Source organism: Panulirus ornatus, chromosome 37 (genome assembly GCF_036320965.1).
Source record: "Panulirus ornatus isolate Po-2019 chromosome 37, ASM3632096v1, whole genome shotgun sequence".
Lineage (NCBI taxonomy): Eukaryota > Metazoa > Arthropoda > Malacostraca > Decapoda > Palinuridae > Panulirus > Panulirus ornatus.
In genome coordinates, this window is record NC_092260.1 from 15,202,429 (window position 1) to 15,227,198 (window position 24,770).

The 24,770-nt window shown below is 45.6% G+C and overlaps 1 protein-coding gene across 4 annotated transcripts in view; it reads right to left on the reverse strand.

Annotated features, from left to right (window-relative positions):
* Positions 1-9,957: 9,957 nt before the first annotated feature.
* Positions 9,958-24,770, reverse strand: part of LOC139760519 (uncharacterized) — a 90,488-nt gene continuing 75,675 nt past the window's right edge. For 3 of the 4 annotated variants that reach the window (XM_071683817.1, XM_071683819.1, XM_071683818.1), the window contains exon 2: positions 9,958-13,966. In XM_071683817.1, the coding sequence (XP_071539918.1) occupies positions 11,438-13,729 (2,292 nt within the window). In that variant the 5' untranslated portion in view covers positions 13,730-13,966 and the 3' untranslated portion in view covers positions 9,958-11,437. Of the gene's footprint in view, positions 13,967-19,870; positions 20,025-24,770 lie in introns of those variants that run through there. The other variant, XM_071683816.1, reaches the window with a different exon arrangement.

Below are 24,770 nucleotides of genomic sequence, written 5' to 3' on the forward strand. Positions count from 1 at the left end.
CAGTGTAATGTAATCAACACACGCAACCTGCTCTCTTTTTTTCTCTCTCTCGCTCTCTCTTGGGCCAAGCTGCTCGCTCTGCCTATTTTCTGTCTCTCTTTCCTTTACCCTCCCACATGTTGTTTGTTTCTTGTCATTGTAGTAAAACCACAACGCATGAAGAAACAAGGGAACAATAATACTCAGAGAATAATAAAAGGCATATGTGAACTTTTACCTTTACTAGCCGTTGTAACAGAGCAGAATAAACGAACATTCAATGCTGTTCGCACCACGCCACCGTCAGCCTAACGTAAGAGGCGGAATTATGGCCATGACGCATGGGAAAGCCCGCCAAGTTAATCCCGCCCCCCACAATTGCGCGGGAGTATATTTTCAGTGGTACCGCCTCCCCCTCCCTCAACACGCGGTTCTGTTTATATGTAGTTTCCTTGTTTGTTGTCCTATCTTTCACGAACTTTTGTTGACTACGTGGTGGAGAATTTGGACGATACTTTATCGAATGTAATTCATTAGCCGACATGCAAAATATAGTTTGGTTGTTCTGAAATGACGTATAAAAATACGATGGTTTTATTTTGTTTTTCAAATCGTTCTTCTGCAAAATTTTCACCCGGTCTCTCATTCAGTGTGACAGTGATTTGATTGGAGCCAGTATCACGGGAGAGTTAGTTGAGCACCCCACGTTTATCCTGTGCCACTAGAGACCACACATTCTACCTCGTTCTTGATTTAGACTCACTTTAGTAACCTAAATGAAAGTGATTCTTCGAAATACGTGTTCACTGAAAAACCATCACCACTATTACAACCAGAACAATTCCTACATCTAATCATACTGCCATTACATCAAACTACTACTACTACTACTATACCACAATCAACATTGCCCACTACAACTAATGCGACTACCAACAAAACTACAGCTACTATTATGACCGTCAACACCGACCATATTCCAACAATTTCTCTGCCAATAATATTACAAACGTTCCAGCGCTGCTGACGATATAACTTTAATCCCCCACTAGTGCGACGGATATCGCTGCCTCTGTTCCTACAATTTCTACACCAATACACCATTATTGCTGCTGCTGCTGTCACTGCACTTACATCTCTTAACATCAATATAACTGATGTTAGCACCAACACTGCTCCTACAACCTCTACACCAATATATACTGCTGCTATCGTAGCTACTGCTGGTGCTATCGTTGCTACTGCTGCTGCTACAGCCTCAACACCAATATCTACTGTTGCTGCTGGTGTTATCGTTGCCACTGCTCCTACAATTGCTACACCAATATACTCCTGCCTCTGCTCTTGCATTAACTTCGGCAGTGTTTGCTCCGGTCATTCTTGGCACTAATTCTGTTGCTTGTTTCCTTATCATCTAATATAATCGACCACTGTTTAACCTCCTGAGCACGTCGGCACGATCCTTAACCACGACGGCACGACCTTGTGGTAGGAGGTCATGAGCTCTGACCTTACCCTTAAGGGTTAGGTGAATGACCAAGGTATCAAAAGATCGTGCACAAAGGGATAATGATACTGACCAAGCAATCGGTAATGAAGGAAAATTGGAATCAACATGTAATAAAGGACAATGACCAAGTAATTAACAGACAAGTTGGTGTTGCATAATCAATTACAGGATATGAACTCTCAACCAATTCCCACTACCACCAAATTCAGTTACTCTCTTTCTCCATCTACCGCCAAAATGGTAGTTCAAGTGGTATTAACAGAAGTCTTCCTGTTAATATCACAACTGTTGCTGCTGCTGCTGCTGCTCGTTACAATATACACAGTATCCACAAGCCCATATCTTATCTTTACGTCAGAGGTAAACAAAGATACGTTCCAGTGTTATGGATTCTCGGAACACATGCCATAAACACAGTCTTTAGAGACGATGTAAACATCCCGCAAGCCAGGTCTTGAGAGATCAAGCTCGCCCTCCTCTGCATTAAGACCATGTCCCCTGGTCTGTGCACCAGCCTGCGTATATAATATATAAAATGAAAAAAAAAAAAATATCCTCCTCGGTAATACAATTAAGTCGTAAGGGTTTAGGAAAAAAAAAAAAGAAAAAAGAGCTGGGTCTAGAAGGGCGCAAAAACTGGAGTTATGAAAAGGTAAGGAGAGAAGCCTTTAACTCACCTCGCAGCAACAAGAGACTCTCTCTCTCTCTCTCTCTCTCTCTCTCTCTCTCTCTCTCTCTCTCTCTCTCTCTCCGCCTTAAAGCAGCCAGGAGGGTCGGGGGAGAGAGCTCCCCAACCCCCACGCAGGAAGAAGTCCAAAATCAATTGGAGCCTTGAACCTCAGAGAGTGTCTCCCGCGCCCCCAGCCGGCATTACTGATCACCTCTTGACTGTGGGTTGCCAGCCAGGGCCAGGGGCAGGTTTTACGCCCGCATTATCACTTAACTTATGCAAGACGTTGGATCTTAGATTTATGTCTCACTCATAGCAGGTCCCCTGCCCGGCCGACATTATACTTTAACTGTGGAAGATTTTCTTTACTTAATAACCATAATAATTACTACACTTTCTTTTTGTTAAGTACAGAGAGTAATTAATGATCCACAGTGATATGCATGCAGGAATGAATTTATAATTATGAATATGTATATATTCATAAGTACCTGAAGATACCAATTTTAAGAAAGGGTCCTGCAGACCCGAGGCTGCGCTACTTGCAGGGGTAGGGAAATGCAGATTTCTTTCAAGTGAGAAGCTCTTTAACAGGACTGTACTCCAAGTGACACAACCTCGCTAAAGATAACCCTTCACCCGCTGTGAAACCACATGCAGGCAGAGTCCGGTGACACCATTATATATATATATATATATATATATATATATATATATATATATATATATATATATATATATATATATATATATATATATATATATCTATATATATATATATATATATATATATATATATATATATATATATATATATATATATATATATAGACACACGCAGGATGTAATGCTCGGTGTCTATCACTGTTTTAATTTCTTTCACTTGATCCTTCGTCCTGAAGGTTGACTGGTTTAGGAGGGGAAAAACACGGGTCCTTGAGTAGGACGAGCAAGTCACCAGAGGTGCAGATGATAGCAGTAAGTGGTGCAGCTTTAGTTCCTGCAAGTGTGCAACAAGACGGACGGCATAAAGTACACCTGCAGGTGTCATGATGGTTGACTGATGCATTACGTCGATAATATTGAATTCCTGTCATCATGGCAACACTGCAGAGTCATTACGGCAGGCGCATTAATTCACACTTTTTTTTCCCCCAGTGTTAACTATCACACGATTTCCACACATAAGACAATGTAATTCAGGGATAAAGTTGTTATATATGTCTTTCAAAAGATTCCTTTCCTTGTAATGTATAATGATAAATGATAAACCATTTACTGTGCTGACTGTGGCTACTGTAACCTACACCCAAGGAATGTTGACGATAAATCAAAGAATTCATGAAAAAAAAAAAATGACTGTATGTGGGACACAATAGCTGTGGCCAACACACGTCAAGCACAGAAGCCTTGTCTAGGTACGTGTTATAACGGTACGACCCTCGTGAATGATGGCCAGGTCTCAGACCTGTCCCTTAATGGTCAGTTGAGAGACCAAGCCGTCATGTAATGGATTGGAAACCGTCGTGCCCACCGCTCGTAATCACTCCGGCCGACGATCAGTGGACGTGCCGTCGTGCTCAAGTGTCGTAGAACTGCGTCCAAGGGGCCATACGCCCTACTCCAGGGAGGGGTTCATTATACACTTGAGCATCACACAGTCACCAAGGGCGGGAAACTGAACTTGGGTATCATAGTATTTAAAACAAGTTTTGAACTGAGTGTATCCCTTCTTACGGAAGATGGTCTAGTTTAATGGTAAAGCGAGACAGAACACTGCAGGCTCAACCAACCACGAACTGCCGATTACAAGGGAATGTTGCAGACCCAGGGAGTAATCCAAGATAAGATATATATTTTTTTTTTCTCATCTTGCAGGAAGATGTACCATAATTGCAAAGCGGACAAGTTAGTAACTTGCCATAAATTTTCCTTTTTCCCCCGGCTGATGACTGTTGCTACGAACGTCTGTACTAACTTGTTACCACTGATTACATCTTTATGGATGGCGGTTCAAGTGGAGTGTTTATCTATGAATCTAGCCGTCTCCTGCCGGTCTTCCTTGGCCAAGCCTCGACATGGCTCAAGGTTACTTAGTGCGCTGCCTCTTTTTTTTTTTTTTTTTTCAAGTGTATATCGCTCCTTGTTAACCCTCCGTATCTTTGTGCTTAAGTGTGTTAGTTTACGTATGTATGTTTTCCCGGATGTGTTGTGTGTACGGACGACGTACACACATATATGAGTGTGTATGTGTGCATTAACACATTCACTCACATATATATATATATATATATATATATATATATATATATATATATATATATATATATATATATATGCTTATTCGTATTCTCCTCTGAAGATGTTAGTACAAGAAAATGCATTTCAGGACTTATCGTGTTTCATTTTTCCTCCTGGTTATCAGCAAACCGTCAGATCAGGCGCATCACTCTCAATCTACTGCAGTGTGTGTGTGTGTGTGTGTGTGTGTGTGTGTGTGTGTGTGAATGCCTGCAGGCACTGTGGCAAGCATGCGGATGACTGTACATTCATACGCGAGCAAGTTGGTCTGTGACACACCTTGTGCAGTAACCCATATTATATATATATATATATATATATATATATATATATATATATATATATATATATATATATATATATATATATATATGAGCAGTTTACACGTAATAGGTATAAGCAGCAAGCATGACCATACCTGTATCCTTCCCTACCTCAAGTGAGCAGTATTGTCTTGCAGGAGACTCACCATGACCTGGGTGACGGAGGCCTCCAGTGGCGCGGCTCCCGTAGTCTGAGCAGAGCACCTCCCTCCCATCTCTGGTACACACAGCAAGAAGGCCAGCGTTTCCCCCTCCTGCCCGCCCGCCCCACGATAAATAGCCGACACCTATTTAAGGCACGTCGGGACTCAGGTGTTTATAATCTCACCCGCCTTCTTCACTTTAGCAAAATGTTTGTTTTTTTTCCCCCCACCCCCACAGCGTTCAAGTTTCCCTGAAGTCGATTTTTTTTCGAAGCGGAAGTTTGTCTCGCATGCTCATTTGGAAAAGCATTATATATATATATATATATATATATATATATATATATATATATATATATATACAGGGAATGAGGCCATTTCATCGTCTGCACCTGGCGCTACCTCGCTAAAGCAGGAAAACTAACATGTATTTCACAATCATAGACACATACTGTACACACACACACACACACACACACACACAGGTCATTAGCAAGTGCTAACGATACGACTCTGGTTTGTAAACATGAGGAAAGTTTGTTTGATGCGATTGGTTAGACGAGATGCATATCAATTGTTTATATATATATATATATATATATATATATATATATATATATATATATATATATATATATATATATATATATGTATATATATATATATATATATATATATATATATATATATATATATATATATATATATATATAATGAATGTTGGAGGCCTGACGGGTTAGTTACGTCATACTCAAATGTGGCAGATATTAACGTCATAACAGCCACAAGTTGCAGGTGTTGACGTTATGCATCAGCTGTCGTGAGTGATGACGTAACGTCATGTCAGGCGCCGCAAGCATGACATCATCAGTCAGATGTATCAGCGTTGACGTCACAACTGTATACGTACGTATTGGGGTCTTGATGTACTCCAAGTACTGATATCATTACCTGCGTCACCACAACACGGGTGATGGAAGCAACGGTTGCATGTGATGTCACTATGTTCAGTTATCAATGGATGACTGTGCTATACGTAGTGAAGTCTTCGGGGGGGGTTCTTCTTGCCCCACAGACCGGGCTGGGCCCAGGACACTGGGGTGGGGTCGTTGGTCGACCAAGCTGTTGGAAGCCGCTGTCGACAATACCCCAACGTAGCCTAGCCCTCGCAGCCTGGCTGGTCTGGTCTGGTCAACTTGGTAGGTACGTATCTAGCCGCGTCTTCCGAATGTTCTCCTTACAGACTAAGGTACTGTGTCGGCCTCGTTGAATTTACCCTCTGCAAGAGATGGTATGATAGTCTAGTGCTCCAAAGGCTTCACTGACAAACTGTCACTGACGTCAGAAGTGATGAAGTGTCCAGCGAAATGTTGTTTGGTTGCAAGTGTTAGGTTACTCCAGTCACCATGTTGCACATGTTAACAGAACCATAGTCGTAAGTGCAGGTGTTGACATCGCAAAATACTGGGAGTCTCGACCTCCCTCACTCTGGTCAGATGTTACAAATACTGGCGTCACCACATCATTGTTCCAAGCTCTGGCGTCACTCTACCCAATCATGCTAGTGTAGACATGAAGGAAAAAAAGGTGTTAAAAGTCCTTATTAACATTCCAATGCTACAGGTTCTAACTGACGTCAGGTGCCGAGTGTTCTGGGTGCTGATGTCATAAGTCTGCTCAGGTACCGCTGACCAACAGCCATGTCCCTTTTTTTTTTCAGCATTTTCTTCCTTCGTCAGATGTCTGAAGTACTACTGTATTCACGCCAGGCTAATTGTGTAAATGTTAGAATTAACTGAGAAGTAGCTGTTGACTTCATGTCACGTGTGAAGCTTTGATGTCACGACAGTCACATATTCTTTCAAGATATCGCTAACTGGGGACATCATTATGTTGTATAATAACGTTACTATAGTTTGACTTTTCCAATGTTTTCATCATCATCAAGTTAGCATCTTCTTAACACGTGTTCTAAGTGTTACCTGCATGATAACTACCATCTACCACAGGTGCTACACATGTCCGTTTCACTGTACTCAGTTCATGCATGTGGTTTCACCAACCATACTCTTGAAGTGTGTCTAATTACCAGTTTATACCGTGCAAGTAGGAAATTCAACCGCAGTGTGTTATTAACCATTTGAACTGGACGGGAAGCTCTGCAATCGTGTCTATGACAAAGATTTGCTAAGTCTGTTCTACTACAAGCTGTCATCAATGAGAGCACGTTGTGTGTGCCGTTACTGGTACAGACCGGGTGTGTGTGTGTCTGCCTGACTCTTACAGGCGTGGGTGTGTTGTGTGAACTGTGCCACGGAGGTGAAGTGGTGCGACGTACAGAGTTACTTTCTGAGCATGATATTACCAGTCCTTAATATGATGACCCGGTCTTTAACCTTACCCTTAAAGCTCGGGGTCAAAAGTCGAGCCTTAGTGCCTAATAGAGTCAAAGTGTAGTGCTCAATCAATGGAGTCAAAGTGTAGTGCTCAATCAATGGAGTCAAAGTGTAGTGCTCAATCATCTTTTTATTTCAACTACACCAGCGACAAATCCTTTCATAATGTTTCAGCCAAATACGACACTCTTCCTCCTGCTGATGATACATGGTAAAGAACTAGCCAGTGTCTGCCGATCAGCAGTGATGATGATCCATGATGTTCGTCTTGGGATGGAGTGTGATCAGACGAGTCACAGTCGCGTCTGGATCATCTTTGAGAATTCACCTCAGGTGGCCGAGACGTGTCGCTCCCTCGGTAACATGCCAGCCACATGACAACAACACGACTCATGGTCGCTGCGTCATGCTCATCCGCCGCACCCATAGTCACGACTGTCTTGTGCCCGCTCCACCCAGGTCACCTGCCACGTGCCCTGGCACCCCACCCAGGTCCCTTGATACTTGCCCTGTGAACCTCATAAGCGACCTTACCTTACCAAGCTCTGCTAGACAGCAGGAAGTTTTAGTCGTGGCAACACTGCTGAATGTCTCGTCTTCCCGATATAACATTACTCTCCAAAATTGACAGACTTGTACATAACAACTTACCTAGTACACAATAATAGTATGAGATGTATACAAAAATACAGACATAGAAACATGTGGGGTCAACCTACAAATTAAATTTCATAATCAGACCAATGATAAAGCTTCGTTAGAGTTCTCAAACATAGTAACTTACACACACACACACATATATATATATATTGCAAGAGGTTACAGTGGTAAAAAAAAAAGAAAATGAAACACAAGTTCCCAAGTGCACCTTCTTGTATTGATCACATCGTCAAGGGAAATACAAGAATGATATAGAGGACGTAGAACAATCAGCTGATATACAAGGAAGAGATGTAGCCAAGGCGCCATTGCTAAACAAGCGTTACCGGATGTTGTTGCAACATCATCCGGTAACGCTTGTTTACCGATGGCGTCTTAGCTACGTCTCTTCCTCGTATATCAACTGACATGTCTACGTCTTCTATCTCAGTTTTGTATCCCTGACGATGTGATCATTACACGAAAGTGCACTTGGGAACTTATCGTCTCATTTTCTTGTTTTTGCATAGATAGATAGATATAGATAGATAGATAGATAGATAGATAGATAGAGAGAGAGAGAGAGAGAGAGAGAGAGAGAGAGAGAGAGAGAGAGAGAGAGAGAGAGAGAGAGAGAGAGAGAGACGCAAATTGCAAGTTGTTGGTAATGCGTTGAAGACCGAAGTACAACCACAATGACTTACTAATAACAAAGTGATGACCCGAACCCTCGTAGAAGCAAGTATGTAAGAATAAACTGCTGGTCGTCTTCTCCGTTTCTTTATGACTAAGCTACGAGGACAGCATCAATATCTTCTTCCACATCATAGATGTAACGTAGGCTTTCCATTTGTTCCAAACTTTATCTTTTTTTTCCCATTTTCTTTAGAGATCTATATTGTTGCTCTTCCCAATAAAACCCAAAGGTTGAATATCTAGAAATTGCCAGAACACATAATCCAACAGGAGACAATAAGGTTATGAAGCATGTTTGTATAACAGTTGAAGGATTAAAACAATAGAAAACAAAAGGAAACGCATGTATCAAGTGTTTCTGTCTATACCGTTAAGGCATCCACAAAACTTCACACGAATATAGATTATTTCCATTTCTACCATTATGTACCTTCGAGCTATCATTTTACTCGTCTGATCATCTTCTGGTTCTGGTGCTCTTACTGTTGCCATTAATGATGGCTAACCATTGCTAGTCATGCCCAAGTCCGGCCGGGTATGGCCTAGCCTAATGCTCCCTGCCGTCCCTCACTGTTTACAAGTTACTCTCACTAGTGTCTATGCAAGAGATGGATGCACGTTGTTTTTCTTCATTTTTAGTGTTCTAACCTTACCCCAACTGCTGATAATCACGTGTAAGCAAATCTAAGAGGTGGCCATAGGAGTCGTAAGCACGAGAGTAAATTAGGGCCTTCAATGTCTTAACGTTCTTGGCTTTGCAAGCCGAACACTACAGATCTCATTCTCACTCTGCCCTATCCATGCATTGGAGTTATTACAATAACCATAATACAATTAACTTATATGCAAATAAAATATTTTAGGGTTCCCCCTCAGAAGTGGGGCACCATGTGGTTGCCTGGTTTGCCCTAAGGCCAGCACTGCCAAAATGGGTTTAATTTGGAGATTACATTCTGAAAACATACGTATCTTCATTACACACACACACACACACATATTTCTGGACTCCTTTCTTGTAAGGGTTCGGCAGTTACCATTGCTGGACCCCTTTTCCAAAGGTTCCTGCAGCTCCAATGCTGCACTACCTGGTAGCACATATATATATATATATATATATATATATATATATATATATATATATATATATATATATATATATATATAATACCAAAAAGACTTACAGTGGTAGATGGTCTTATACATTTTGAGATAAGTATGTACGTCATCACATCTGATGACAATAACACTCCAGTAACAACAAGCACAGTTGCATGGGATGAAAAGGTTAGGCTAAAGACGGTTACAAAAACTAGTCTTTATTCTTAAAAAGAATTCTAAAATCCGTAACACAAATGTCATTATTAATGTCTAAATTCAGTATCACTAAGGTCTAGATTTGAGTTTCATTATTATAACATTAACGATAATGATATACAAGGTGCCCCTCGGTATCCACAACATAATCAACTTGATACAACCTTAGGCAGTAACTAAGGGGAAAGAGTCGAATAGCATCAGTGTCTTTCTTAAATTTCCGGCCAATGAGGTAGACCAATTAATTAGGCTCGCTTACTAACCCGTGGGCCAGGAAGCGAGCCACAGTACAATAAAATCTTTTTTAAGGAAATTTTTTTTAAATTCACAAAATAAAATCCATAACATTAAAATATCAAGTAGTGGGGGAAGTGCGTGATTCTTGGTGTGTTAACAGACACCAAGTTATTTAGACCGCTACTCATGTAAAAATAATAACAGCCAAAATGGCCACAAAATCTGGTCGACATAAGAGGCGAGCTCAACCGTTACACCATATTCACTTTCACAACGCCACCATAACACCAAATAGCATATTATCACTTGCATAAGACTAACCCTGTTAGGTTTTGTGCATAAGTTTTGACACACGCTGAGGTATACCGAGTATTCTGAGGTATTGTATGTGTAACCGTCTAGCTGCTGCTGGTGTAGGTTGTCCACGCCCGGGTTGTGGCGCTCCACCACCACCGTCACTTCTCACTGTCACTTCCCACCAGGGCAATACACGCCACCTGTTGACACGCTTCACTATCCGTGGGCTGGGGCGGTGGTGGGGGTCACACGTGACCCCGGACAGGTGAGGTGAGGGAGGGGCAAGAAGGGGTAGGCACCGCCAAGAAATGGGAGGGTAATGGTGACGAGGGAGAGGATGCAGAAGAGGGGACGCAGTAAGGTCATGTAAAAGGTCAAGACTGAGGGGAGGAAACTGAAGTGCATATCCAAGGGGAGGGTGTTCGCAGGGGTGTAGCATGAGCGTCAGGAGTAACTGTGATCATGCAGTAGCGGAGGATGATAGGGACTGGGGGAGGGGGGGGGGTCAGGTAGGAGGTGAGGGGTGGCGCGGGTCAGTTCACCCGGGCGGCGGCCACAACAATACTGACACAGGTATCATCACTTCCCTGCACACTGGCGACCACGAGCCTCTGAGCGGGTGTGTTTCACAGTAAGAGGAGGACACGATGCGAGGTAACGGAGGCCTCAGGCACGGAACGCGAGGCACGGGGCCGGGCCGGGGCGACCCTCGCTGCCCGGCTGGGGCAGCGGGGTCAGTATGGCACAGGGGCGGCCGCCCGCGGCATGGAATGTTGGCGCGGTATCACAGGGCGGCGGAAGCCGCGTGAGGTAGATGCGGGGCGTGGCGGCCACAGGAACTCAGCACCGGCGGAAGACGGGCGCGGGCGTGTGCGGCCAGGTCACCCACATGGGTACACGCCGCCCACTCCGGAGCCACAGCTGGGCCATCATCAGTAAACAGGCGGGGCCACTACGTGTGGAGGGTGTCCAGGGTGGCCAGGTGGTCCGTGGCCCGGGTGTGCCATGGTCCCGTGCGGGACACCTGGGCGGTGTGCCGGGTGCCCCGGGAAGCCTGGAGGAGCGTGGCTCATGGGAGGCCCTGGGGGTGGGTGGGAAGGGGTGGCCGAGGCGGCGGCTGCCATGGCCTTCTTGCGATGTGTCTGGAAATGTTTGAGCATGTGGTCCTTACGGATGAACCCTTTGCCACACTGCTCACACGTGAAAGGTTTTTCGCCAGTGTGGAGGCACATGTGGCGGCGCAGGTCAGTCTTATGGTTGAACTGCTTGGGACAGACCTCGCACTTGTACGGTTTGTCTCCCGCGTGCTTGTTCTGATGGTCATTAAACGTAAGCTCGTCTGGGAAACGTTTGCCACAAGTGCCACACTTGAAGGGCTTCTCGCCTTCGTGATAGGTGGTGCGGTGCTGCGTCAAGTAACACATTCTGTTAAACAACTTGCCACAGTCTTGACACCTGAAGGAACCCTCGCTGACGCTGCTGGTGGTACCGCCCGATTCACTCGAGTCCATAGACGCCTCCGAGCCAGTGTCGCCGCCCGCAGGCTCTGGAGAACGGGAGCCGCCCATTCCGCGATCATTATCAAGCTTGAAACTACTGAAGCCATCAAGGCCTTGCCCGGGGTATTCATTCATGGAATGAAACCCCGGGCCCTGGTGGCCCCCCTGCGACTGATAACCACCAAAGTTGTTGTTCCCGCTCCCAGGGTAGAAGGGGGGTCCTCCCATGGAGGAGGGTGGTTGACCACCAAATCCTGCTGGGTTGGTGCTGAAATGGCCGTGGTATAGCGTAGGTGCCGTAGGGGGCTGTTCACCTAGAAAGTGCGGCGCCTGGCTGAACTGTGGCGCTGGGTGAAGCCCTTGTGAGGGTCCTGGGACCCCTGGTGGTTGGTATCCTGAGAGGGACGAAGGAGGTGGGTTATAGGCTGGTGGCGGCTGCTGCATGGGCGGCGGCGGAGGAGTTTCCAAGGCGTCTGTGGCAGACAGGTTGCTCTCCTCGTCCTGGCTGGAGAGGTTGGAGGCCTCGCCGATACTCTTGGCGCCCGGCGAGAGTATGGGCGGCCGGGTAGGGTCTGGGGTGGAGCGGGAGGCGTTGTTACCGTTGATCTTGGTCATATTCTTGTGTAGAGTTGTGTTGTAGTGCCGTTTAAGGTGGCCGTGGCTAGTGAACCACTTATTGCAGTCTTCACACTTGAAGCTCTTAGGCCTTTTGACGTTCGAAGCAAATTCTGAAGGAGGTGCTGTCTCTCGTGAGGAGGGTGGCGGAGCTCCAAAGACACTGCTGGGACTGCTCATGGCCTGGGGGGTGCTGGGCATCCCCTGCGGATGGTAGCCACCCATACTGGCACCACCGCCCGAGAGGAAGGAGCCGCCGCCGCCCAGCCCCGGGATGTGTTGGGGAGGGGCCGGAGGCCCTGGGAAGCCCGGCTGCTGCATAGGCGGGAGACCACCCATCGTCATACCGCTTGGAGATGGAAACTGTTCGTGAGGCCGCCACATGGGAGGCAGCGGCCCCGACTGCTGTGGCGGCTGTGGCTGCTGAGGCACACCGCTGCTTCCTAATACCTTCTGAGAGTCGAGGTCAAGGATCTCAGGTGTATCGGCCGAAGGCATCTCCTCCTTCATGTCCGAGTGCTGGTTGCCTGGCGAGGGCGTAGGAGCCGGAGATCGACCCATGTACGGGTGAAACCTCGGAGTGGATGCCGCCCCTCGCCCGTAGAAACTATCGTCGAAGCTACCGTTGAGAAAACCTCCGAGTGGCTGATACCCACCGTACTGTTGCGGCTGCTGAGGCTGGTGATGTTGCTGCTGTCCAAAGTCCGGATAGAAGCCCCCTGGCGACTGCTGAGGGAAGCCCACCGAGAGAGAGTGCCCCGAGGGTGGTCCCTGAGGCACCGCTCCTCCCTGGGGGGACTGAAGACCCGGAGACATCTTATATTCGTATTGCATTGGTGACGGTACCGTGAAGGAGCTCGAACTTATTCCCGAGTTAACACTTGGCACTGAACTGCTCACTAATCCCCCTTCACTACTACTCACTCCCAAGGGCGTCAGATCACCTTGCACAGGTGAGGGTTCCGGCGCACCACCCTCACGCCCACGTTCCTCACTGCCCATCCACATGTTCAAAAGATTTTCCTTGTGATACTGAAGGTGCACTTCAAGGGACCGCGCGCTCTCGAAGTACAAGCCGCAGTCCTTGCAATGGTGCGACCCGCTCGCCATGGCTAGCTACGCCCCACAGGGACCCGGCCTCGCACTGCTCCTGGCCGGATCATCACTAGGAGCTGGCGGCTGCACGTGTCTAAGAGAGGATGACGACCAACTAGGGAGCAACCGACACACGTGCGCTCTCAGCGGGCGCTGCCTCCGTTTTGGCGCGCTCACGACCCAGCACTGAGCACCACCGTTTTCTGTGAGTCGGCCTAAGCTGGCGGGCCCGCCTCTCCAAGGACACCTGACCTGCACGGGGGAGAAACACGCCGTCACTATTTACGTCAACATCACTACTTTAATAAAAACACAGCTGCCATGCTGGCCCGACTTACATTTCACCAACAAACCATTCTTCAGAGTCGCCGCCTATCAGACTGAACATGCTATTCTAATACCATAAGCCACATACAAAAAGCCCTGTTATCAATATACACTACTGACCTAAGGAATGACACCATATACCAAGGGAAAACTGTATTATCTAGCACACATCTTCAGTAACAAACTGCTTAACTATTCTTTATCTTTTGCCCCCCGTAATTCCCCAACTAATACTTAAAACATAGAATGGGGTTATAATAACAGGATGATTACGTAATTGTACGTCGCAAGGCTACTATCAAAAGTGAATTAGAGCGTCGAGTGTTTCCGTCAGCATGAATAATATCACCCCCCCCCCCCTTCAGGTTAATGAAAAAGGGCATAGAAAAGGCTGGTTCTGCCTTGTTCCCTAGGCCAATGTTTTTGTTTAAAGGAACTCGTAGTAACAGTATATGATTCTTGGCAATTGTATTCGTTCTACATTGCGGCGTGTTGACAGATCAATCCTGGATCCTACCCTCTGACAGACTTCGTTATCAATAAACCTTTCTCGTAACAGGGAGGGAAGAAGGGATATATCACAACATCGCCAAACTGGTTTACATCGTAAAACACAGCGGTTATGATGAAAACCTCGGTGACCACCAACTGCCATTATCTGCAGCGGATTATTCTTTTCCAAAGACTTTAATTGCTTTTGAGAAATTAAAGGCCTAGACATGAAGTGTCATTGTACTGGTATCAACCAAGTTGATGCCTTGGTCATTCTAAGAAGGTCCCGAATTCAGTCACGTGGTTTGAACGCGGGCAAGTGCCACATGTCGCTAGATGAAGCATGGTAACAACGCACAACTTTTTTGCTGCTGACGCATGTCAGTAACGATCTGTGCTTTGGGTAAACATATGCCACATTGTATATTTGTTTACCCGTTTACAATCTTTTATGGCGGCGAAATGAAAGTTTACAACTGAGGGAAATACAGGCATCGGCAACTCGTCAGTGAGGGCCATCCTAAAAAATGGCTTCAGTAGACATTGGTGTCTGAAGACATCCGGCAAGATCAACAAGCCTACAGATCACAACGTTAAAAAATTATATCAACGATGAATCCAGACAAAATGTATAATCTAGATATGGAAGCTATTTCCGCATTTTACCCAGCAAGGATTCGTCTGAAACATGGGACGTTAAGGTGAAATATGGCAACATCGCCCTGTTATTGGCAGAAGGTGCCTTGAGATGCATCGATCACTCCATATGACCCCTCAGGTCGATGGACACAAGAGCGAAAATGGGGTGGCAGGCGGCTGAGAAAATAAATAACAACCTATACCCCACATTTTGTAACTCCGGCCTCGTCTTAAAATGTATTTATTAGCTGGACATCCAACTCCGACAAAGATGGAATTTTGTGTAGTAACTCAAGCGGGCATAATTTATAATGGACATCTCTCTAATCACCGGCATTCCTAGCACCAGGGGTGCCATTTAACACCTATATATGGATTATTTCATACATTTTTTTTCTGCTGATGGGGATACGAGAGAAATGTACAATCTCGCCCCCTGGGCGAGAAACAATTGTATTTAGGTGCTACTCGTATATCGTAATTAATTTAGGAAAGAGAAATAGGCGTAAAAGGGAAAAACAGATAAGAATTTCCAGAGTCGGTTAGGCCATTACTCTGGGACAAACGTACATTTTCTCAGACAATTTATCGTGATTGACTTGTCTTTCTGCGGCTGGATACGCAATTATAAACTTAATTTTTGTAATTCTAGTTCTCACTATGGCAAACATGTATTTCTTGCTGTGTGATCCAAACCTACCCTGGGTACCAACGACACACCGTCGATCTAAACCACACAAAAAGAACATTTACCGCCTCTTGTCTGTTGGAATTATGAACAAGGATCGAATATCTCCGACTCTACGTAAATCGTGAAGTCTGAGGATGAGGTAGGCCTAGCCTAGCATGGTGCTGACACGACATGGCGAGTTGCCTGGTGCTCAGGCGCGTCATAAAGTGCGGGAGGCAAGACAAGATAGCCCATCTCCCAGGAAGTCCAGGACCAGCCATTTTTATAGCTTTCGAACAATTGGTTGAAAACAATATCTGCCATTCGACTCACACCATAAACTCGGTTGACAACTGTGTGCGATTTTTTAAAGGATTGACTCAAAAGAGCGTGGGAACGCTCCTACAGAAGAGCATTTACATCTGAAAGGAGGGGGGGAAGAGGGCTCTTGAATTCTCGCTATGGGATACAGAGTTAGTTTACCACGTAGACGGCGAAATCCTCTCATTAGTTTCGGCACATCGGTGAAACAAGACTCGGGGGGGAATTTCTACACTCATGCAGCTGGCCCCCAAGCTGTATACAGAACATGTAGGGAATCCTTGAAAATTCGGAAATTTATAGCCTGGGAGTGTGAGAACTTTGACCACAGTGAAATTACCATCACACACACAAAAAAAAAACCGCAATCCATCAACTGGGAAAGACAGACGGCCATTAAACACCACCTGAAGCCAGCGAACACCTTCCATTTCGTGACCCCCCGGCCCAGAGACAGAAAAAAATATTATGCCCATCTAGTGCGAGACGGGCGGAATCATCATCATCATCATCCAAGCTCCTTAACCCACGCGCTCAAGCTCCTTCTGACCAAACTATTCGGCAAGCTCACCTTAGAGACCAGCGTCTCTCGTCATCTCCATGAGGCGACATGATCTTAGCTGCCCTCTTGCCCCATTACCTTGGTCTCACTAATGAGGGAAATCACCAGACAATGTGCGAACCGATTTGAGGATCCCACCCTCCTCTCAAAACTGTGTGGTACCACTCCGTGATGATGTACGTACACTGTACAATACATTTATTATGATCCAGTCTTAATACACGATATATATATATATATATTAAAAATCTCCACGGAACACCCTGACAGAGGACAGTTGGCCACCAACACGACAGACGATTTTGCTACACACAAATTATCGCTGGACGAACAAATTATCATATGACAATTCACCATCGGAAAACCTATCATCTCACGTTTTTGCCACCAGATGACCTGCCACTGGACAGTTGGTCACCACGTGAACTATCGTCGGGTAACCTAGTCCCCAACGGTCAATTTACCAATTAGAGACTCTGCAGTCTACCAGCGAAGGTTTCCCTATATCTTCAAGTGATTGGAGAATTTTTATCCTGTCATTACGTTGTTTGATTTCATGTAAAAAGTGCACCTACTCCTACACTGAAATTTCATTTCATGATAATAATTAGCCTATGAATGAAAAAAGGGGAGAAACCTATTTGGGGGGCTATGGAAAATAGGGGCGTTTCTATCAAACTCAAATCCTAACTTAAATGACCAGCTCAGCTCAGCTCTTAAGTGGATAATGGAATATGTTGTTGCCTAGCTTCTGCAGAAGTGAATAACACGTAAAAAAAAAAAAAAGGTGTACAACACTGTAAGAATGATTACGCTAATCTTTTTACAAATTATCGTACACAAAATCTAAAATAATTACGTACATAGATAACTCAAAATGCGACCAACTCTTGCGAATAACTTGATGACTACCATAACAGTTAGCACGTGTTAAACCGTGGGCGAACTCCCATCTCCGTGTGCCCTCCAAAAAACACAAAGTACTCTTATCTAAATAACTTCATGCTATGCTAGCGCTAAACTCATCCCGAGAATATAGTTACAATTTACATGATTCTTTACCACAGTCCTTAAAACACACTTATAATCTACCCCTATCATTCTCTTTACAACCAGACTGTTCCAACCTAACAAACGTACTACATTCATCGTTAATATTAGCCATACTTACTAATCTGAATACAACCTTATAATCTGTTCCACAATACTTTTATTTACCCTCAAAACCTACCAATCCACAATATGCTCATAATTTACGAACCAACATACAAAATGCCTAACTTTCAACATACCAATTATTAAGCATTACATTCTGTATAATTTACCTCATCATGCCAAATAATCTGGAACCACTCCCGTATGATATACCAACGCAAACGTTCCCTTATAATTTACTTTAACACAGCAATACAATCTGCCGGAGCCCACTGATACAATGTACCGTGAAACGTGTACATACAGCCTGCGAATTATCGAAATTAATATCAGGGTCAATTTACAAACTGAGTCATCTGCTCATATACATACCTACATAAAGAGAGCTTCACGACCACAATGCTTTTCAGTTTCCTTCCCATCTATACTTCTTCCCCCATACTAGCTAGATTTCCTCGCTAGAAACTGGACAATTACTACATGGACGCCCGCGGCCTCCAACTAGTGGCGGTGATGGGGGGTGGCAGACGAAGAACAAACAATCAAAGACAACCTACTGAGGCGGCTGGAGCGGCCGAGCGTTGCTAGCCTCGACCACCTACCCCCTCCCCTCCACCACCCCATGCTTCCCTCCCTCTCCCACTCTCCCATACTCTCCATACTTCCCCCACCACCACCACCACCACCAAGCCGCCAGGTGAGCTGGGTAACTTCAAAAAAAAAAAAGCAAGGAAGGGGAAACTCATTCCCTACACTTCCCTAAACGTGCTTGCTTGATGTACATGCCGTCTTACGCACTAGTGTGGTTAGTGTCTACTGCGGGTCACAGTTTCCGTTCACTCTGTTGTCACTGTAGCTACCGTTCATTATCAACCTAAACCCCTGAATGGTGTTTACACGTTCATTTACACAATGGGAATACACTTTCACTAATTTACTTTTCGCTGCAAACTAATTTCTCAGCAATAACGGACACAACTAGTAGCTAGAGACATTAACCTATCTAGAGAAAGTTATGCAATGGCCAGAGCGTGTGGCAGGAGCACGTAAGGTAAATAACGAGTCAGCAAACCTGCCCTAGACGTTCGGGCTGGAGCAATGTGTAATACAAAGAGTTTCGTCACAACCTTCGTGATTCCACTCTGATCAGGAAATAGCTCCAACTTAACACTTCGCCGAAGGCACACTTTACACTTAACCTTTACAAGAGCCACTTCCCCCCCACACACGCAGCAACTCTTCACGTCGAGAACAAACAGTGAAAGAGGTAATTAAGGAAGGCGTACTGCCTCAATGCTGTGGCAATGGTCAATCATGTTAAACAGGAAGTGAGTAAATACCGCCGCTGATTGGATGCGCTGCTCGCTGCTACACTGGCTAGTTCAGGGTCGCACACCCAGCGCCGCGTGGCCCAAACCCTCTCGCTTTTCATCAACGTACAAGGATATCTTAACATCATCATTTCTTATCACATCCTAAATGCCTCGCACTCATCTCGGTTACCTGCGGGTGTTGGTAGAACGTCCTAAAACAAACTTACAGGCATCAAGGGCTCCGCGTTGCACACGTAATTTTCCGGGTGGGGAGAGGAAGTTCATCTCTCTGCCATACACGATACGCTTGACATTTTCATGGTGCTGTGAAAATAAGCAACATTCGTCCCGTTCGCTGAATCAGAGTACCAAATGGAGCACGCTAATATTCAATGGGGTTTTGCCTCGCAAAACGAGTGTGTTGGAAGCATCTTCTACCGACGTATGTACGTGATTTGAGCAGGTACAATCCAAAAATTTCTCTATCAGAAGCTAATGCGTTTTCACCACTTTCATATGAGTTTAATGGACTGTCCTCATACGTACCACAGTAAAATCTATTAAACCGTAAGGTTATCAGCCACAGTATACAGGAGTTCACAGCATCAACAAACACCAAAAAGCACTTGAGAGTAAAGCCAGGCACAGCAGCACACAAGAGGCGCCTGCCCTCCTACCTGCACGGGGAAGAACACAGTCCAGGGAGGTACAAGTCACAAGTGATACGCTGTGCTCGAGCCGCGGGATAAACCATCCACTCGTGTCAGCCCCGCCACCACCACTGCGTCTTTCAGTTTCAACTTTGAACTGGTCAGCGCTAAAGAGGAAGGAGGGACGGAGGGGGGGCTCCTGGAGACTGGGGGGGACCGGTAGGCCGGGGTGGAGAGGTGGGGGGGAGGGGAGAGAGAGAGAGAGAGAGAGAGAGAGAGAGAGAGAGAGAGAGAGAGAGAGAGAGAGAGAGAGATCGTCGAGGTGCCGCCCAGGGAATTAATTCTGGCTCTTCCGGTCGGTCCACCTTCATGGCTACGCGGCAGCCATGCACTCTAGTATTTATACACTGATATAAAATCATGACTCCAGTGCAAGTGTCAGGATCTTACGGGGGCTAAAAGAACGCCAGGGATGATCTATTGATTCCCAAAGCACCTGGCTGCACTTGGCAACTCGCCTCGCTACCCATCAATTCGCGAACGATTCTGATTCTCACCATAGATGAAGGCTGGCCAAACAAAGTCTGCTGTGACTGGGAATGCCCGTGTATATTTTGGGAGAGACTGCCAGATGCTTCGCCATCAGAATGAGCGGAAGCTTAGAACGCAGGAACTGACTGTCAGTCTGTTTATCCGCCTGGACTGGTAAGACTGTGACGTGTTGACGGGGGATGAAATGTGTGAAACGGGACGAACCAAGTGGCACGAGGGGGCGAACGAAGGAGAGGGAGGGAGGGAGGGAGGGTAGGGAGGGAGAGGGAGGGAGGGAGGGAGGGAGAGAGGGAGAGAGAGAGAGGCCGAGAGGAGGAGGAGGAGGAGGAGGAGGGAAGGAAACAAATGAACGTGAGACAGATAATGAGGAGGAGGAGGAGGAGATGATGGCAACACTGAAGATGAAAGAGAATTACAAACGAGAGGGATGAATATACCGCCCACCCGGGACCAGGCGGAACCTCAAAGGGGGACGTAACGATAAGACAAAGGGAAAGATAAAGTGTAAAGAAGAACAGCAGAGGGAAAAGATGAGGGAGGCAGAGAGAGAGAGAGAGAGAGAGAGAGAGAGAGAGAGAGAGAGAGAGAGAGAGAGAGAGAAGGTGGAGCCACGTGGGCGATGTTGCGAAAGAGTAAATAAGCAAAACCCGAGGTGACTAAACAGGAAGAAAGGAAATATCTCACAACGGGAGATGGCCGCTGATATTGAGAAAGATCCGACCAGTGCGTGAGAGGCAGGCCGGCGCGTAGGGAAATGAGAAAGTGGCGGAGAGAGAGAGAGAGAGAGAGAGAGAGAGAGAGAGAGAGAGAGAGAGAGAGAGAGAGAGAGAGAGAGAGCAGAAAGCACTGTGAATGGGAGATACTGAAAGAGGCCAGCGGGAGGGTTGACCAATAAATGATACAAGGTATGGTAGTAGGGACAGATGCATGTGTGTGTGTGTGTGTGTGCAGAGAGAGAGAGAGAGAGCGAGAGAGAGAGAGAGAGAGAGAGAGAGAGAGAGAGAGAGAGAGAGAGAGAGAGAGAGAGAGAGAGAGAGAGAGAGAGAGGACGGAGACAGAGCTGGCCGAATAATTGATGTCGGTTCTGAAAAGTTGGGAGAAGGATGAAGCGGGTGGTGCGGGAATTTATTCATAAGAAATCCGCGTGTTCTGGGATTTTCCAATATAATATTAAAAAGATTTCTTCGATACCTTGACCCATATCGCCTATGGCGAGCGATATTACTTGACCCGCCCGATACAAGTTCTACTGCCCTTCTAATCATCACAACCTGTAAGATTGCTTTTCACTTTAATGAGGACATAACGCGGGGAGATGTGCTAACCGAGTTATCAGTAGCAATCTTAGGTGAATTTCTTCAAATGTCCGTTTCTGACTTCACGAATAATGAAAAAAAAAAAAAATTCTCTCTCTCCCTCTCTCTCTCTCTCTCTCTAGCTATCCGTGTGTGTGTGTGTGTGTGTGTGTATATATATATATAATATATATATATATATATATATATATATATATAGTGTGAAATGAACGCGCATTTTCATAGAACACATAAAGCCCTTAAACAGAAAGGATTCGAACCCCTACCATTTGCTTGGAAGCCGGGCACGCAAACCAGTGGGTCATACTGTCCATGCTCTTGGAGGACATTATGTGATTATATATATATATATATATATATATATATATATATATATATATATATATATATATATATATACACACACACACACACACACATATATATATATATATATATATGGATAGATAGAGAGAGAGGGGGGGGGGGAGTGCTTTGAGGTATGAGGAACTAAACATTGTGGGGATGACAGGCATACAGTGGATAGAATGACATGGACTGGTGGTATATGGGGAGAAGGGCGACGCGCTGTCGATGAGCACACGAAGCACGAAGCTGTCAAGATAAATCAAGCAGTAAGTTGTGGGGCTTGGCTGTGGATGGCAGGCACTGGTTTCGGTACATTATACATGACAGCTGGAGACCGGGTGTGTGTGCATACAAGCGTACTGTTCCAAACGCCACCGCGCTCGCGTCGGAAAGAAAATCACATATACATTATCATCCTGCCCCAAGAGTCTCTTCTATCCTTACAAGGCTCTTGCAGCACTCAGGAAGCTGGCCACGTCCACCGGCTGGGACCACTGGTCATAAAGTGTTGTGATGTGTGCGTCAAAGTGCAGAGAATACAGGGCAATAACTGCTCTGTGTTCTCTATATGGAAGATGCATCATCAACACGGGTCTCAGGATGTGTGGAAACGGCGTTTGTAGTGATGGGTGATATGCAGAGTTAAAGGTAGCGCGTGTGACTCGTGTTTGTCTTGGGCGTGTGGTTTCTGATGGGTGTTTGTTCATTGGGTTGGAGCTTAAAGACCATCCTATGATTATTACGGTTACTATCGGTCAGGCTAGTGTGCTGTCTAGTTTAGTAGACACCGGACGGTACTTCTATTGTGATGTTGAGAATCAAATAACTTTTATCAAGTACTGGCACCTGATGAGGTGGAGAGTCCAAGCGAAACGTGTCGCGTCACATGTATAGAAAAATTACGTTTAAGAAATTAAATGAACGACTGAAGTGCGATTTCACCACAAAGATTATGACCATACCTCTCTTACGATATCATTCCTTACACATCACCTTTCTTCACACCATATATTGTCCTCGAGCATTTAATTTCAAACGCATCCACCCTCTCCCATTCTTTTGTATTTGGGACCTACGCTTTGTACCCACACAGTGCCGTCATCACTAGTATACCAACACATACCCATCTCTACCATCACTGTCCTCTCTTTCCACACGTTCCACAGTGCACGTACGACCTCTGCCCCCTTATCCACCCTGTGGTTCACATTACCTTCACTTGTACCGTATGTTGCCATGTCCTCTTCCAGGTATCTGATACACTTCACCTCCTCCAAATTCTCCCCCATTAAAACTCACATTCAATTCATATTCTCTCTCTCTCTCTCTCTCTCTCTCTCTCTCTCTCTCTCTCTCTCTCTCTCTCTCTCTCTCTCTCTTCTGTGCTGTCTGTGTATCTATGTAACTCTCTCCGCTACACCTTATAACCTTACTTTTATACACATCAACTTTCATCTTCCTCCTTTCATACAATATCCCAAAACCAAACGTCAGCATCTGCTGTTCGTCAACCTGGCACACCGCTGGAGCAGTGTCACCTGGAAACAACATCCGACTCACCTCTCAGCCCCCAACATCTTCCAACTCCCAGCATACCGTATACCCACTCCTCCCACCAGACCATCCCATTTTCCTCCCTCTTCGCCCCATTCAAAAAAAATCATCATGGTGACATCACAGATCACCACCTCAGACCCACCTTCATCTGGAACCACTCGCCCTTCACCGTTCCTACTTGTCCACACACCTTACTCTCAGGATCAACAAGAAATTATCACTGCTTCTAACAGCCTTCCTCCATCCCTGCTGGAAGCGTCATCACTAGCAACCTAACTTCGTCATTCCTCCACTCACTACCCTTCCTCAAACACCCTCATCCCACTTTCCACATGCAACACACTTCACATGAACATGCAAGAAATGCTTCCCTAAATACCTTTAATTCCTTGTCCATTCCCTCAGTTTTGTTTCCTCGCATCATGTCACACATCATCCAAGCCTTCTTGGTATCTCCGCACACAAACCTCATTTCCAAGCTCACTCCCTGTCACTACCCTCTTACTATCTATGTTATTTCCTCTTTTCCTAAAGCTATTACAAACTTTCATGTCTCCACCAAGAAGTATTCAGGCAGCCCATCAGCTGCCTCTCTCATCACATTTACTTCCAACAAGCTCTCCTTTGCACGCTTATCAGTTAGATTATAATTCAGTAAAATCTACTCACCTCTAACCCATTTACCCTTGTATACTTAGGCAACATATTTCAAACCAGGTATTCTCAATCATCAATCCTTTTCAGCACACAGCTCGAAGACCTATTCACCATTTTTAGGTACTGCGGATACACCCCCCCCCCCCCCCCAAATATAACTAAGCCGCCACATATCTCCCATTATCAATACTACTGATGCACTTACGCAGCTCCTCCCCAAAAGCCTTGCCTCTCCTCCTCGTTCCTCTCTACCAAGCACTGACAATGACCCACCTCTCATAATCCAGATTCATTCTTACATCAGTTTGGAACTTCCTTCCTTACACTTTAACTCATCCTTCAGCAGAGAAGCATCCCCCTCCCTTGCTCTCGCCTCCACGTTAACCTCAAACATCATCCATCTGACATTCCCACACCATTCTTCCCCCTCTTCCCCTTGAGCTTTGTTTCTCTCAGAGCCAAAACTTCCAGGTTCCTGTGCACAAACATACTACTTA